Source organism: Rutilus rutilus, assembly GCF_951802725.1.
Source record: "Rutilus rutilus genome assembly, chromosome: 23".
Taxonomy (NCBI): Eukaryota; Metazoa; Chordata; class Actinopteri; order Cypriniformes; family Leuciscidae; genus Rutilus; species Rutilus rutilus.
Window position 1 is genome coordinate 2,600,001 of NC_140233.1, and position 17,500 is coordinate 2,617,500.

Consider the following 17,500-nt stretch of genomic DNA (forward strand, 5'->3'; position numbering starts at 1 on the left):
ATCTACAAACACACACAGAAACAATGAAGATATCTGAGATTGTGACATCAGAACTCACAACAAAAGCTTGTTAAATCTGCTGAATAATTACACATCCATTTAATATAAGCGGATCAGAGATCTCTCATTCATAAACTAAGTTCAGCTGAACTTTGAGTATTTCAATTTGTTGAAACTTTAACTTTCCTACATTTTAAAGCCCAATACATTTTACACAGACAAATCTCCTCTTGTTAAATGATGAGCTTGCTCATGCCGGCCGCTCTAACCAGTGATAAACACAACGAGAACTGTTCGACCCTTTTGAATTAAACACTACTATGATATGGGAACCGTAAAGGCAGTTTCTAACTAGAAATACTGAAGGAATTATGAATTTACTTTTTTTTTTTAAAGAAATCATTTGGCCAAATATATTAAATATCTTCTTTTTTAAAGTGTGTTTGTATGTGTGTTGGTTTGTTTGTGTGTGTGTGTGTGTGTGTGTGTGTGTGTGTGTGTTTGGATCCAGTGTGAGATCACAGGCATCTGAACACAAGAAGAGAGAGACATCTAGAACAATTCACATTCACTAGACGTGTGTGTGTGTGTGTGTGTGTGTGTGAGTGTGTATGAGAAGTGTGTGCGTGTGTGTGTGTGTGTGTGTGTGTGTGTATGAGAAGTGTGTGTGTGTGTGTGTGTGTGAGTGTGTATGAGAAGTGTGTGTGTGTGTGTGTGTGTGTGTGTGTGTGTGTGTGTGTGAGTGTGTATGAGAAGTGTGTGTGCGTGTGTGTGTGTGTGTGTGTGTGTGTGTGTGTGTGTGTGTGTGTGTGTGTGTGTGTGTGTGTGTGAGCCACTACAAATTAAGTCAAAAGGAACAAATATTTAATTAATAATCATATTAAATAACACATAAATCTACACAATTTCATTACAGTCAGTAGAATTTGTACGAACGGAAACTAAAAATGGTAACAAAAAGAGAAAAAGAGGTGTGGTTTTGGGTGACAGAGAACGATAAGAAAAGAGGAAGAGGAAGTAGAGAAGTGGAAGGAGAGTCTGGTCGGGAAGTTGAATCCGCGTTTGGAAAAGTCTGAGGGAAAACGAGGCCGTTGTTGCAGCGTGTCGTGAAGTGCTCTGTGTTGGATTATTGTTCATGTCGACAAAGTCTGAGCGTCTGCATTGTGGAATACTGGCGTATGGACGCGTATGCGATGATTGAGTGACTGATCGAGCTGGAACCGGGACGCCGCGGGTGAAAACCAAAGCCCAGGGGCGCCACCAGGAGTTTTGGGCCCATGACAAAAATATCACATTGGGCCCCCTCTGCGCAGCTGTCACCACATCTCTAGGACCTGTCCCATCAAAAGCTTTACATTACTCTAATCAAAGGCTTGCAACTGTCTTGCTTCTTGTAGTTCAGTAGTACTAGCACAATATTTACTGCTGGTGATTTGTAAATGCAAGTCTGCATACAGTATGCAGTTCACTATTTGATGCAAGATTAAAAGCCACCATAAAAATGTCCTTAAAGCAATCCTTTACAGTCTCAAATGTATTTTTATTGTAAAATTAATGACAGATAAAAAAAAAAAAAAAAAAGTAAATATATATGAACTTTTTAATTAAAATAAATTAACATCATGATCTCAAAACAATGAAAACGTCTCGGGTTACTGGATGTAACCCTGGTTCCCCGAGAGAGGGGAACGAGACGCTGCGTCATATCAACGCTACAGGGAATGCCTTCGGCATGCGTTATCTGAAGTCACTATACAACTATTCCAATCTGGATTGGTGTGCGTCATCGTGCGTCATGACGTTGCATGTGACGGTGACCCGGACGCTATATAAGGGTCACAGGAACAAGGAAATGACAGCTTCGAAAAAGGTTCAAAGCAGCTGTTCTCAGGGCGCCCCGAAGGTGGGGAGAGGGGACGCAGCGTCTCGTTCCCCTCTCTCGGGGAACCAGGGTTACATCCAGTAACCCGAGACGTTCCCCTTCGTTACGGGGAACTCCCGCTGCGTCATATCAACGCTACGGGGAACGAGTACCAGCTAGCCCCCACAGAGAACAGGCGCCCCTGGTGTGAAACATCTGGCACACTCAAGAGCACTAAAGCAAGGGAGAGTGAAAGATCCAACTGTGCTAAGAATTTTATTCTTTCTTGTTTGGTGTACAAAGGGAAGGTTGCATCAACAACCTCGATATTAAGGTCCAAGTATATAGGCCTGATTAATGACAGGCAGAACACTTAACTCCTAACACCTTTTTAGTGGATCATCTCTGGAAGCCTAAGAGGCTCTCTTGCTTACACCGCACATGCAATGAAGGATGAAGAGCCTGAGGAATTTTTAGAATAGCCTCCGGTACCTTGGTTACCGGGGAGAAATATCTCAAAGAAAGCTAACAAACTCCCATTTAATACCCTATATAGATATACTCTGCGGAGCCGAATAAAAGCTCTAAGCAATTTAATATGATAGCCTGCAGAGACAGGGTTCATCCAGATTTTGACGCAGCATACAGAGGCAGAAAGCACTCTGAAGGTGAGGATCATTGCTAAGGACAGGGGAGAATTTATAGAACCCACTATACTAAGAATTGTATTCTTGTCTTTTTTGGTGTAAGAAAAAGGCTGAGTTAACAGCCTCAGAAGTGAGGTCCAATATATACATATGCCTAAAAAGGCAGGACACTGACTCCAAGGCACCATTAGTGGATAACCCTAAAAGCCTAGAAGGCTCTCCTGTCACACTTATAGCAACGAAGGATGAAGAGCCAGAGGAAATCATAAGATAGCCTCCGGTACCCTTATTGGTGACCGGGGAAATTTCCTACTAGAAAGCTAACAGATTTCCAAAATATGTAGATTTTCTTTTAATCTAACATATATACACGTATCCCGCAGAACCGACAGGGGCTTTTCTTTCCACAGACCTGTCAGCCTGCAAGGATAACAGGATTCATCCTAGAAGGCTACAGGGAAATATGGAGGTCATGGGACGACCCGGGTGGACCACCCTGAGAGCATACGGAGGCCGTAGGCGCCATAGCGGCTCTGAGCGTGGACGAGAGGTCCCGATTAGAGTATAGAAGAATCCCAGTACTGAAGCCATAGGGCAGTAAAAGGCTGGGTCCAGCTAACTCAATTAAAACTTCCTGAGCCGGGGAGTTCTGGAGGTAGCTGATCTGATGACCTCGGCCACCAGATCACCCTATTCGAGAAGGCCAGTGTGGTTTTTCGAGAATAAGATCTACTCAAAATCCTCTGACCCTCTCCAGAACTCCAGGGAGTAGAGCGACCGGGGGAAAAGGCGTACAGACGTTGCCTCGGCCACGTCTGTACCATGGCCTCCAGACCCAACGGGGCTGGATGCGAGAGAGAGAACCAGAGCGGGCAATGAGAATTCTCATGAGAAGCGAATAAATCTACCTCCGCCTGGCCGAACTTCTCCCATATAAGCTCCACCACCTCGGGGTGGAGCCTCCATTCCCCTGGCCTGGGCCCCTGCCTCGACAGGGTGTCTGCTCCCACATTATCAACCACAGGTATATACATAGCCCTCACAGAGAGAAATTTGTCCTTAGACAAAAATAGAATATGATGGGCCAATTTGCACAGAGGACGAGACCTCAAGCCCCCCTGATGGTTGATATAGAAAACCACCGATATATTATCAGACCCAATAAGGACCTGATGGCCTCTGAGGTCTGGAGGGAAATGCCTGAGGGCAAAGAATACTGCCAGCATCTCCAGGCAACTGATGTGCCATGAGAGGTGATGGTCCTTCCAGACCCCGCGGGTGTACCGGCCCTCCATGACCGCACCCCAGCCCCTGCGGGAAGCATCCGTGGTCAGAATTTTTCTGGGACACGAAGCTCCAAGCACCTGGCCTTGGGACAGGAACCGTATGTCTTTCCATATGACTAGAGAACGAAGGTACCTGGACGTAACTCTAATCATACGGAAGGGGTTGCCCCTTGGGGAAAACCCCCTGGTCCCGAGCCACCACTGTAGGGCCCCATAAGGCCCAAAATTCCTTGAAAATGTTTGACAGTGATGGCCTGGCCTAACCTGATAGCTCTAACTGCAGCCACGATACTTTAAATACATGGCTGGGTCAAGTGAACTTGCATAGATTGCGAGTCCCACTCAGCTCCAAGAAATTTTATTCTTTGAAGAGGAGACAGAACTTTTCTTGACATTGAGCCTCAGCCCCAAGCACTGAAGATGACGCAAAACAACATCTCGATGTTGGATTGCTAGCGTCTCTGGTTCTGCCAGAATAAGCCAGTCATCTAATAATTTAGGATGCGGTTCCCCTGAAGTCTCAGTGGAGCAAGGGCAGTATCCATACAGAAAGTGCAAGGGGATAGAGTTAGGCCGAAAGGAAGAACCCTATATTGGTAAGCTTTTCCCCCCAAAAGCGAACCTAAGGAACTTCCTATGATAATGGATGATGAAGTTATGAAAATAAGCATCCATGAGATCTATTGTCACAAACCAGTCTTCAGATCTGATTTGCTGAATGATACTGGGTATAGTGAGCATATTGAAACTAAATCTCCTCAAAGATTTATTCAATACTCTAAGATCTACAATAGGATGAAGTCCACCATCCTTTTTCGGAACAATGAAGTAACGGCTGTAAAAACCTGAATCCCTCTCCTGATTAGGGGCAATTTCTATTGCTTTTGCTAAAAGAGATTCAACTTCATTTTCCATCACCTGGCGCTGATGTGAGAAAACCAGTGTGTGAAATACCCCGTTAAAATCGGGTGGTCTTACTTTAAACTGGATTCTATATCCTTTAACTATACCCAGGGTCCATTTAGATATATTCGGAAGGCCTGACCAGGCGTCTAAACAATCTACAAGAGGAATCAATTTCTCTGGGTTAGTCTCAGGTGATATAATGTGCTTATCGGTGGTCTGAAGCAGTTTACTGGCAGGACGTAACCGATGAATAATCTAATAAGGAGATCAGTCCCTCGAGACTGACCTCAGGTTTTGAGATTCGGTGACCTGAAGCGATAGATCGGCAGGAACTAACCGAAAATAATATGAAGTGCCCTTAAAGGTTCGGCGTTTTTACGCCAGGACCTCATAGTTTATTTTTTCCTAGCCCGAAAGGCAGTCCTCAGACCTGACTTAGGGGCTTTTTTTTTTTTTTTTTTTATGAGAACGTCTCCTCTGACCCCGAGCCCTGTACAGGGGGAAGGGGAGGGGAAGAGGTGACTTCCCAGAATATGAGGAGCTGGTGACTGTCCCCGAGGGACCTGGACTACCATATGTAGGTATGCATTTTTTCTTTTCTTTTTTTTTTTTTTTTTGACATTCCGCCATATAAGCCTTCCCTACCAAATTCGAGATAATATTTATATTAGCTCCACTTTAATTTTGGAGGGACGTGTCTGAGTCATCAGAGGTAATACGATATCTGGGAGAAATATTCTTCTACCCCCTGCATCATTAAATTCCCCTTTAATTTTCTTCTTCAATTATTCCACAATCTCAGTACCTCAGTATGGAGATCGTTTGAAAAAGGAAGACTCTGACACAAGGATTTTGACTGGGTTTGCAGGAAGCACTCTTTTTAGACGCTTCCTTCTTATTAAATTACCAAACATTTAATTTCATTACAGCCCCAGTCTTTCTCCAGCAACTCCTCATAATGTGGTGAATATTCGTGGATCAGTGTTGATAGTATCTGACTCCTCAGAATCAGATAAATCAAACACCGGGTCTTTAACACGGTCGGAAGAAGCCGCAGTGACGCGGGCTTCCGAACCGTGCGTTGTAAACACTGCTCCACGTGCGAACCCAATGCAAACAGACAACGCGCTGCCTCGACAGACGCGAGCTGATGCACTAGGAACGCAAGCCTATTTTATTCTTTTTAAACAGGCTCAGGCGGGAGCCGAAGAGTAAACTCAGAGTCTACACCCTGCAGACCTGTAATCTACGCGCTGCCTCGGCAAACGCGAGATCCGAGCCACTATAGATTCTGTATTGCAATGCAGACATTAATCTACGCGCTGCCTCGGCAAACGCGAGATTAGTCACAGAATCTTTATTGCAGAGTAGCCGTAATCTACGCGCTGCCTCGGCAAACGCGAGATCCGAGCCACTATATAGATTCTGTATTGCAATGCAGACATAAACCTACGCGCTGCCTCGGCAAACGCGAGATCCCAGTCACAGATCGGTGAAACATGATCAAATTTGAGTTTTCTTTTGAGGAACTTTGCAGCAGCATTCTGTACTAATTGGAGACGAGCAATAGAGTGTTTGGGTATGCCATAGTAGAGGGAGTTGCAATAATCCAACCGTGATGTAATGAGCGCATGGACAGCAATCTCTAAGGTTTTCTCAGAAAGAGAGGATCTGATCTTAGAGAGAAGACGTAACTAGAAAAAACAAGAACTGATCACCGCATTAATTTGTTTTTCAAATTTGAAGTTCTGATCCCAGAAAACACCTAAGTTTTTAATGCAAGATGAAGTTGGAGAGAGGTGATCCAGAACAATGTTACTGCTATTAAAGTTGTCATGGGGGCCAAAGACTATAACCTCGGTTTTGGATTCATTCAGAAATAAGACATTTTGAGAAAACCACATTTTTACTTCTTCTAGGCATGCAAAAAGAGATTTCAGAGCCGTATCTTTGTTGTGTTTCAGAGGCAAATAAATTTGTGTATCATCTGCATAGCAGTGAAATGATACACCATGCTTTCTGAAAATGGAGCCCAGAGGAAGTAAATACAGGGAAAAGAGAATGGGTGCGAGAATAGACCCCTGCGGCACTGCACAGGAGAGTTGAGCAGGCGAAGAAGAGAAATTACCAAGTTTAACAGAGAAACTTCTATTTGTTAGATATGATTTAAACCAACTGAGCCAACTTAATTATCTAAAACGTGTGTGGATAATTTAGAGTGCATTTATATTACATTGGTGATATTTTGGGAATAGAGGACTGTTATCGCATTTTTACCTTTAACTGCATGTACCTTTAATTGTAATACTCTCGCGAGAATGGTAAAACGTTTTCTGAGTGAACAGTCAGGCAGAGAATGAGGTCTCTGCAGAGCAAAAAAAGGCGTTCCTCAATTTTGGGGCGTTTCCCAACTGGGTAGGCGTTTTACAACTTCTGTGCCTGGTTTGCTAAAACTTGAGTGGGCGATTCCTAATACTTGAATATGCTTTTCCCATCAGATATGAGTGAGAAAGCGGTGAAATGAGGAGAGAGATCACCTGTCCTGCATATGGATGTAAGTGGATTTTTGTAAATTCTCATTTTGTCTAAGTTAACGTTGTGTAAATGTGCTTGCAACATGATTAGGCAGAAAAAGCTCCAAGAGGTCTGCCACTTACAATCTATCGCTAACCATTATTAGCTTTAGCAAACATTCGCTAACTTTTTGGTGCATAAGTTTGTTACTTTAGTGTTGATAGTGGTAGTTTGCTTAATTTTTTCCTGTCGGCGTATTCTAATATATATAAAAAAATGGTTAGCTTGTCAGACTAGAAAACAATAGTTGTAAACAAATGTTAATGGCATATTCCACCGAATAGGTGCCATTTATGTCCCCAGGACATTATGGCCCGGTTTCACAGACAGGGTTTAGCCTAAACCAGGATTAGTCCATAGTTCAATTAGGACATTTAAATATTTTTCATAAACATGCTTAGAAAAAAAAAAAACATTACTGGTGTTCATCTTGAGACAAAACAAAGGCACTGATATATTTTAAGATCAGTAAGTGCAAGTTTATTTCATTTGGAACAGCGCAGACTTACATTTTAGTCTAGGACTAGGCTTTAAAATTGTTTGTGAAACCGGGGGGTATAGGTACTAATATGTACAAAAAAATAACTATAAATACATTTTAAGGAAAGTGTTGTGGACATTAATCTAACTGCAAATTTTATCTACTTAAAAAATTATTAAAAACTATAATATTTTGGATAAATTACGTTTTCATTCAGTCCAGAACACACTCCCTTCATATATGAAATGGTGTTTGAGTGTGAGGTGTGCTGTAAGAAAACAAGAAAAGCTCCACAGAAAAGCTGAAAAAGCATTGCTTGTTAAGTTTATTATTTTTAATATCAATTTTAATGTAATATTTCTATTTTTTCTGTTATTTATATTATATCTCATAACCCATTATGTACCCCTAAACATAACCCTAACAAAAACCTCTGCAGACCACTAGATTTAAATAGAAACATGATTTGACCTTTTTTAGCAGTGAGATCAGCTCACTAGTCAATGTTCAACACTCTTCATTATATCAGTGCAGGCATTAATCAAACCTATATACTAACATAATGGATGAATGTTAAAATGTAAAATGATTATGTACAGAGGAGGAAACTTTTTTTAAATTAAAAAGGATGAATTTGTTGTCTATTCAGCACATCACAATTCAGCGGAGAGGACAAGAGCCTCAACCACAGCGCTACCTTGCAGATACTAATTTATTCACATGCCCCTTCTGCACATCTGAAATATGTAAGCCCAGACAGTATCATCAAATAGTGGCCCATATAGCTGGGCATAAAATAAGAGCAACTGAATATGGAGGTGAGTGTATATGCATATCTTATAAATGTGTATTAAACATTTTTTTACATCTACTAACATAGCTATTTTCAATTTTGCTTTAGATTATGTCATATACAGCTGTGGCCTTGGCTGTGGCCAAAAGGCCAAGCATTTTCACTGCTGTCAGTGTCCACAGACCTACATAAATAAAGCTGCTATAAAAAGGCATCTTTGCAGTTTCCACCCGCTGCCCCCAGCAGCACCTGATCCACCACGAGTAACTCCTTCTCTGCCCCCAGCAGCACCTGATCCACCACGAGTATCTCCTTCGCTGCCCCCAGCAGCACCTGATCCACCACGAGTATCTCCTTCGCTGCCCCCAGCAGCACCTGATCCACCACGAGTATCTCCTTCGCTGCCCCCAGCAGCACCTGATCCACCACGAGTATCTCCTTCGCTGCCCCCAGCAGCACCTGATCCACCACGAGTATCTCCTTCGCTGCCCCCAGCAGCACCTGATCCACCACGAGTAACTCCTTCTCTGCCCCCAGCAGCACCTGATCCACCACGAGTATCTCCTTCTCTGCCCCCAGCAGCACCTGATCCACCACGAGTAACTCCTTCTCTGCCCCCAGCAGCACCTGATCCACCACGAGTATCTCCTTCTCTGCCCCCAGCAGCACCTGATCCACCACGAGTATCTCCTTCGCTGCCCCCAGCAGCACCTGATCCACCACGTCATCCAGCAGCTCCTCCAGTGATTAAAAGAAAGCAAATCACTGTGAGGTGTCCTCACTGTGGGGTGAGTCTAAATTCAAAAAATTTGAAAAAACACATTGAGCGGAAACATCAACCTATACATCTCGTATCTTCAACTTATCATTTACCAACACAGTGTGTTGATAAAAAGAATGGGATATATGTTGTAGCAAAATCATTTCGTGGGCCCTGTATTCCCATTCATGTGGCGAAGAAAATTTGGGGCTCATCACACAAGGTAATGTGTGAAATGGATATGTGCAACACTTGTGCTGAAATGACTCAAAGGAGTGAACTTTTGGTTACATCATGTGTGCATCTGAGATCAGTAGACTACTCCTGTGCTATTGCACCTCATGAAGAGTTATCAGAGGACGCGTTGACTGAGATGGTGGAGCAAAAATGGTTTTGTAACACAAGGAAAAACCAATGCCTTACACTGCAAGGTCAGGCTACAAGTAAAGGTGCAACATTTACTAGCCTTGTTACTATTGGAGGCCCCGACTACAAGCATTATATATCAGTATATGAGCCAAGGGTTTCTTATTACAGTAGACTGGGCAGAGTTTTGGTTAATTACAATTCCAAGACAAACACTTGGCACTGCCCTTGTATCAAAGGTAGGAGATCGTGTCTGCATAAGTGCATAGCAAAATGGTGTCTCTTTCAAATGAAGCGGGATCTCTTCACAACCATGCCAGAAGCAGCTGCAGAGATTGAACCAGCAGAACATGATGACTTGTCTGGCCTGCAATGGGAATATCCTCCAAAGAGTGATGGCCTAAAGCAGATGGTACAATATATATACCATAACAAAAAGCTTCCAGACACACTATCAGATGTTTTTATAGAAGATGTAAAGAAGGAAGACATTCCTCAACATCTTATTCCTGAAGAGGAGTTCTGCTCTCAGTGCCCTGGACCTGTTCCTCTCAGTGCTCCTGTCCTTATCACCAAAAATGCTAAAGTGGCGACGCTCTCTGGTGTAGTGACTGGTAGGCATTGCTGGTTTGTAAATTTTTAATGATAATATTGAATATTTATAAGCTGTTGATTTATACTACTCACTAAAAGTTAGGCATATTCGACTTTCGGCTGAAAGTTTTGGAAAATGTAAAAAGTTTGTGCTACAGTGATAATATATCATAAAAGAAGGGCATTTAAGTAGAAGCATGCATTTATTCTTCTACAGCAATTTATTAAAACAAAAGCTAACAACAGTGGTGGGTATACCACAACAAAAATGTCAATGTCTCAATAACTTGTAACTTTCCTTGAGCATCAATTACAGCTTAACAACGACATCTCATGCTGTTCGCAAATCAACTTCTTGTCTAGGGAGGCACAGCATCCCACTCTTCTTAAAGGGTTGCCCTCAGGTCATTGAGGTTCTGGCGTGCAGGGTTATGACTTCCTATATGACGACTCTGCTTATCCCATAGGTTTTCTATGGGATTCATGTCTAGAGAAGGTGGAAGCCACTCCATTTGAGGTACCCCAGCCTCCTGCCACTATTCCCTGATGATGCGACCTCAATGAGCTGGGGCATTGTCATCCATAAAGATGAAATCAGGCCTGTGTTGCTCATGCAGAGGCACAACGACTGAATTAATGGTGTTATTCAGATAGTATTGGCTTGTCACCATGTAGAGGGTCGTGACCCTGCACCCCATAACCTCAATGACCTGAGGGCAGCCCTTTAAGAAGAGTGGGATGCTGTGCCTCCCCAGACAATAAGTCAATTTGCAAAAGTTGAATATCCCTAACTTTTTGTGAGTAGTACATGTCATTTTTTGCATTATACTCCAGTATTAGCGGAGTATTAAAGTATGCTATTCACAATAATTGCCAAGTGATTATTTGACATTTTGTACTAATATTTTCTGTTTATTTACCTCATTAGGAATATCCACATACTGCAAGAAATGCAGTAATTGTCATATGTTTTACCGATACCAGGACTGGATGCATGGGCTTCACAACTTTAATGATAAAGTGCTGCTAAGCATCTTTCTATGCATCTTCATAAGGAATTCTGTTCAGGTTTTGTTTCTGAAATTTAAAATACATTAGGCTCAAGATTGTTCAACTTAATCTAGCACTGATATATGTTCTCATGACTGTTCTCACTCAGGATCATGTGTCAGTTGGAAGGGTGCGTTCCATATTGCAAAAGACAACACACGTGCCTTACCCAAAGGAGTCAGAGTTTCTTCATGCATATTTACATTTTGAGGCACTAACTCACCATGATTATGCCTTTTCGTGTCTAAAATGTGGACATCATCCTCCAGTTGTTGTAATGGACTTACATAAAAAGGGAGTGTTCAACATGGCAGGTAAACAATCACAGTTTTTTGTCATTTTCTATTTCCAGTTAATTTGTGTTCATTTAATTTTGTTTCTTTATCCAGTCAGTGACATAAGTGAGCCAACTGAAACCTTCAATGGAGAGGTGAATTCCGAGGAGTTCTGGGAGACTCTTTCAAGGGAGAGGATTGCAACTGGCTTGTTGAGGAGTAAGTTGCAACAAGACAATTAGGCTATCATGTGCAATAATGTAAACAACTTCCTTGTCTCTTGTACATACTAGTTGAGTTCATTGCATCAGTGGTTCCCAACCACGTTCCTGGAGGCCCACCAACACTGCTCATTTTGCATCTCTCCATTGTCTGACACACAAATTTCTGATCTTGGAGTCTCTACTAATGAGCTGATGATCTGAATCGGGTGTGTTTGATTAAGGAGACATGGAAAACATGCAGTGTTGGGGGGCCTCCAGGAATGTGGTTGAGAACCATTGCATTACACATGTATTTCCACATCTAAACAAAATGCCTTGTTTCGAGAGTTTGTTTCACTACTTTATTTTCTGTATGATTTTAGTTGGAGACACAAATCCTTACACTTTGAAACCCAATTATGAGAACTGGGCCCCATGGATCGGCAGACACACACGCAGGTCACCATCTGTGATAAACACAGAGTGGAAGAAAGTGCAGACCACAAATACACTAGACAACATCGCTGAAATGGACATGACAGAAGAGAGACTTAGTGATGAATTAATGAAGCTAAAGGTATGCACCAGCTCAGTATAAATCTCTATAGCCTCTTATAATTTGCCGTTTATTAAAAATGGTGATGGTTGACCAGTAATGAAACAATAACTATGCAGGTCTAAATCAGTTGTTACCTTCTAGTCGTAGTTAGAACTAACACACAAAGAGCTAGTTTCATATTGTAATGTAATATCAAACATATTTGTGCTTTACCAGGTTGTAGACATTCGAAAACTCTGCAAGGCCTGTGGAGTTGGCACTGAAGGATCAAAGACTGATCTTCTATCCAGACTGAGAAAAGAAATGCAAAACAGAAGTGCATACGACAAGATTTTTCAAAAAGTTTGGGGAGCATCAGGTATATGGTGGGCTCTGTGAGTTCAAATGAACATGTTCTGAAAGTTAATGAATTTCATTCACTAAACAAACTATACTCCTCTTTGTCAGGTGGATGGGCAGCCATTTTATGCCCTTGTGGTATAGTTTACAGTGTAAAATTTCTCCTCCGTGCCGAAAGTCCTAGAGACTTTACGGACATGTTATTTTCATGGAAACATATCCCAAACATTTGTATTTATGATTTTGCCAGAGGACTGGCCACCCATTCCAACTTAAGGAGGCCAGAAGCAATGCCATTTACACCCTTTGAGGGACGACTTGCGGAATCTACAGAAAACAATATAACAGCTGCAGAGAGCGGAACCCTAACTATAAGCCTACCCTGGATAAAAGAGAAGAAGATGGATGAGGATGATAATTGCCATCCAGTGACTGGTTCTTCCGAGCACTATGCTCTATCTGACAAGTTCCACGAGGCCAACAGTAAGGATAAGCGAGACACACTTAGAAAGATTCAGATTGTCCCAGAGTTGGCTGGCAGAGTGAACACACAAGCTGCAGAACAACTTTTCGCTGGAATGCGTAAGAACAACTATTTCTTGAATATGATGTCTCCCACCACCCACATGTTTCTTGTAAGAAACATTTTGCACATGCAAAACAAAGAAAAAAATGGATCCATGCTGTCAAAAATACAAAAGGACCTTGGGCATCCAAAAACGACTATAAACCTCCAAACTGATTTGTTTGGACGTTTGGTTGTAGGTAAGTTTATTACATGTATACTTTGAACCTTATCTCTTATTTGCTATTTACAAATCATTATGTCTTTTATGTGTCTTTAAATAAAGAGAACAGGGCTCCTGAAATGACCAGACTACATCTGATAAAACCTAGCAAGGCTTGCTGGGGAAAGCCACTGACCCGATCACAGCGTAAACTGGTAATATAGCTAAACAGTTATTAATTGCACAACTGCAGTCCTCTATTATGATAAAATTTTTGATTTTGCATTTTCATTTATGTATTCAGACAGTCATATCCTAAGCAACTTACAACTGATTCATCATAGAGCCAACAATATTCACTGTGTGCAACGCCAGGTCTTTTAGAAGACTAAGACTACTAATAATCTGTTTTGTAAGTAATAGAACATTTCTGTTTTCTTGACAGATGGCTCAAGTTTGTTCTGCAAATTCTGATGATGAAGTAGCTCTTGTGGGCTCTATTGTCATAAAACAGAAAGACTTAATAACACTGACAAACCTTTGCGAGGTGGAAGGAAATGTAAGAAACAGACAAAAACATGAATCAAAACTTAAAATCATAATAAATAAAATAATGTCCATTTCAAAGTAGCTGTTGATATTTTTCACACAGGTGCTGAATTCTTGCTTCTGTGTGCTGCAACAGATTGCACTCTCCCAGGTTTAACCTCAAAGTTTTAGAGCATAAATAAATTCATTTTGTTCAATTCGTAACAATTTTCTTTTTGTGGCCAGAATGTGGACATCTATCCAGTTGACAGCCATGTCATAGTGACATGGTTGCCACCAATTTGTGCACATCCCATGGACCACTTACCTGTAAGGATCACTGACATTTGTAATGTCTTTAAACATTAAACATACTATATACTATAAAATATTTTTTTTATATACATGTAGCCTGAAATTATGAGCAAGGATGCTGTGGTCTTCCCATCTTGGGTGCCAGAGCATTGGATGCTGTGTGTGAGTCTGCTTTAATGTTGCGATACATAAACATACAATACCAATTGTTGTGCAAACTGAAATCAGCGGCATATTTCTGATTATTTCCTTGATATTATGCGTTTCCTAACAACTAACACAGGGTGAAAACATTTTTTCAGATCATGAAGCCAAAATTGCGTGAATTGTATTTTCTCAATTCCCTGAAAACTCCAGGTTTTGGAGATGGCACTTACATTGCCATATACAGGTTTTCCTGTTACAGAATTTTGTGTTCTCTTGTTCTATGTTCAGTTCTTTTTTTTTCTTTTTTTTTTCTTTTTTTCCATTGGCTTTTTTCTCATTGCATACAATTTAAGAAATACTTTACTTGCAACACACTTTAATTTTAGGGTCATATATTAATTAATGTTGTACATCCCTGCATTAAGAAGAAATCCATGGGAAAAATAAAGGCGGGACAGTTCCTGTTAAACTCTGCCTTTATTATTTTCTGTTCTATTTCAAATTTACTTGGTAATCATATGTAATATGCAGGGTAGTTATCTTTTAAAAACCCTGTTTGATTGGCTGTTTGTACTGCATATCTTAATGTGTTGTTGTTGTTTTTTTTTTTTTTTGGCTGGGGGTGCATTCATTTATATTGACAGAGAAATTGCTCAGAGCCTGTGTCCTGGGACATGGACAGAATTCTATTCTGAGGACCTTGGGGTATGTTTCATTTTACACCAAATGTGATTGAAAATTTTAATGAATTAGGAATTTAGTGGTACTAGTTAAAAATGATATCATAATAATTTACTTATATCTAGGATATACCTCGACAAGAGATGTCTTGCAGCTGTGGAGTCTTCATTCTAATGGTAGGATCAATGGCTACTATTGGTTCTGCAGGTGCCATGTCAGAATTAAACCTATGTGCAGTTAATAATACATAATTCATGTTGCAGTATGCTCTCTATGTCATCTTGGGGGGAACATTTGACTTTTCAGAGGTGGGTTTTCCAAGCTCGTTAAAAAACATTCTGTAAGTTTAAGAATTGTTTTGATAAACTTGTGCTTTTTCCAAATATAGTCAGACATACCAAGCATAAGAAGATGGTGGTCTGTCCTTTTGCTGGAGAAATTCCCACCAAGGTGTTTGACTCTTTCTTTCTTTCTTTCTTTCTTTCTTTCTTTCTTTCTTTCATTTTTATTGTTATTAGTCCTTTTCTAAAAAATAATGACAAGGATGGCAAAATGCCTTTACAGTTAATGTGACTTTTAGTTGTCATATCTTCATGCAATGAAACTTGATATACTGTATTATTAATGTATTTTTATGTCATAAATTTATCAAGATTGGTCATGGAAATCCAGCAAAGAAAGAGAAGGCGGACTGACAAGCCACACAAAACTGGTATGATTTATTTTGTTTGAGGTACTCTATTATTTATAGTAAATGTTGACTGTCATTTACTGATGTTCTTCATTTGTCCCCTCATAGTGGCAACCGTTGACCAACCCCTGATCATACAGGAGGCATGTATTTGTTATTACTCAATTTATAAAATGCAAGGGAATCATTATAACCACAAGAAGTTCAGATTGTTATGTTTTGTTCATGTATAGCTTCCTCCGCTGGTCCTTCGTGAAATCTTACTGGAGGTTGTGCTTCAAGATGGTGATGTTGCAATTGGCTCCCTTGCCCTCACCTGCAGGTGCTTCAACAGCATTGTGAGCATGGATAGTTTCCGCCGAGAGGCTCACTTTCGGTGGTTGGACAGTAAGTTTTATTAGTGTCACTGTTTAGTTAATCACAGCTCTCTCTCTGTTTTTTCTCAGTTATGTATGGTTGAATATTAAGACAATGATGATGTCAGCTGACAACTTTTTTTTTTTCAGGTGTCGTGAACTGGAAGGCATTCAGTGAAAATTTCAGAAATCTGTACAGGGTTCCATACAGTCTATCCAGATGTCTCCATTGTGAGACTACATACAAAGACTGTGGTGAAGGCTACAGAGGAAGAGGGCAAAGAGGTGTGATGCAGGGGTTCTTTGGCTCTGATGACTTCCAAGGATACTGCGGAGACGACTGTTTCTATGAGGCTGGAGGAAGCATCTAATGTTTCATGCAATGTGTTCCTCATGTTTGAACTTGCCACATTTATTGCTTGCTTATTTTATTTTATTTTATTGGATTCTCTCTTTTTTACTATTACATTAAGTAGAGAATGCTGCATTTATCAATATAGTTTTTCATCATATTGGTTACAGTATCTATATGGTCAATAAAGTGATGCTAATGTTTAAAGTTTTCAGAGTCATTATTCTAAGTTAACACATTTTACCTTAATTTAAAGGTCAATACGTTTTACTTTATATACCATTTAATGTAAGCTACAAATATCACTTAAATATCAGTCATTACATATAAATATCATATTTTGAAAAATACAGGTGAGAAAGACCAATACAATCATTTTCACCATTGCTTTACAGTAGGATTTGGTAACTTTATTGGAAATTGCTATTAATTTTCCTTGTTAATCACCATTACAACTTGATTTATGTTGTGTTGTTAACACACACACAAAACGAAAATAAAACTAATGTAATTATAAATATTTGAGTAATAAAGTAATTTTTAATACTTTTAGCTTTTAAGGTTTACATTTAGAGAAAAATTGCATGCAGGTAGGAGAGAATATTATCAAATATAATACACACTCACAGGCTATTATATACAAGATCTGTATCTTATAACATAAGAACGGGAAATTTTATGTTTATGAAAGAATTCCATATCTCTCAGTAGTTTAATGTAACACTTTTTTTTTTTTTTTAAGAAAATAGGTACTGTAGCCTGTATTTTATACACATATTTTATTTTGACATAAATGTTGTCGCGATATCGACATAATAGTAAAAATCAAGAAAAAAAACATGGAAAAAACGAGAAATAATAATAACGCATTTCCGCTTCTGAATGGGCTTCCGTACGAGAAATAATAATAACGCATTTCCGCTTCTGTTAGGGCTTCCGTACGGTTTTGATTGGATGGTTGGAAAATGCCTAGACCGGTTTGAAAACGCCCAATAATTGGGAAACGCC

General features: G+C 40.3%; 2 protein-coding genes across 5 annotated transcripts in view; one reads left to right on the top strand and one right to left on the bottom strand.

The window, feature by feature from the left end:
* LOC311282775 (NACHT, LRR and PYD domains-containing protein 12-like) overlaps nucleotides 1–17,500 on the bottom strand; it is an 80,426-nt gene that overhangs the window by 39,141 nt on the left and 23,785 nt on the right. The window contains exon 6 of the mRNA XM_084396783.1: nucleotides 1–2. This exon is cut by the window's left edge and continues 172 nt beyond it. Within this exon, the coding sequence (XP_084252909.1) occupies nucleotides 1–2 (2 nt within the window). The remainder of the gene's footprint in view (nucleotides 3–17,500) is intronic.
* On the top strand, nucleotides 7,136–16,702 carry LOC311283211 (uncharacterized protein). 4 transcript variants are annotated; one of them, XM_084397508.1, is made up of 22 exons: nucleotides 7,136–7,254; nucleotides 8,405–8,573; nucleotides 8,657–10,288; nucleotides 11,197–11,336; nucleotides 11,428–11,632; nucleotides 11,708–11,812; nucleotides 12,180–12,373; nucleotides 12,572–12,713; nucleotides 12,803–13,459; nucleotides 13,546–13,637; nucleotides 13,868–13,981; nucleotides 14,075–14,122; nucleotides 14,197–14,280; nucleotides 14,362–14,427; nucleotides 15,057–15,117; nucleotides 15,219–15,269; nucleotides 15,357–15,401; nucleotides 15,482–15,543; nucleotides 15,747–15,805; nucleotides 15,893–15,927; nucleotides 16,018–16,171; nucleotides 16,291–16,702. In XM_084397508.1, exons 1-15 carry the CDS (start codon nucleotides 7,249–7,251, stop codon nucleotides 15,105–15,107), a joined length of 3,705 nt encoding a protein of 1,234 aa, XP_084253634.1. In that variant the 5' UTR covers nucleotides 7,136–7,248; the 3' UTR covers nucleotides 15,108–15,117; nucleotides 15,219–15,269; nucleotides 15,357–15,401; nucleotides 15,482–15,543; nucleotides 15,747–15,805; nucleotides 15,893–15,927; nucleotides 16,018–16,171; nucleotides 16,291–16,702. The 4 variants fall into 4 exon arrangements, with proteins under 4 accessions (XP_084253634.1, XP_084253635.1, XP_084253636.1 ...); XM_084397509.1 differs by lacking the exon at nucleotides 14,362–14,427 and having other exon boundaries at nucleotides 14,054–14,122; XM_084397510.1 differs by lacking the exons at nucleotides 14,075–14,122; nucleotides 14,197–14,280; nucleotides 14,362–14,427.

What these genes read in the sequence shown, in the direction of transcription:
- LOC311283211 (XM_084397508.1), top strand. An exon ending in AAGAGCAACTGAATATGGAG is followed by an intron (nt 8,574 to 8,656) that starts GTGAGTGTATAT and finishes ATTTTGCTTTAG; the next exon opens with ATTATGTCATATACAGCTGT. An exon ending in GGGAGTGTTCAACATGGCAG is followed by an intron (nt 11,633 to 11,707) that starts GTAAACAATCAC and finishes TTCTTTATCCAG; the next exon opens with TCAGTGACATAAGTGAGCCA.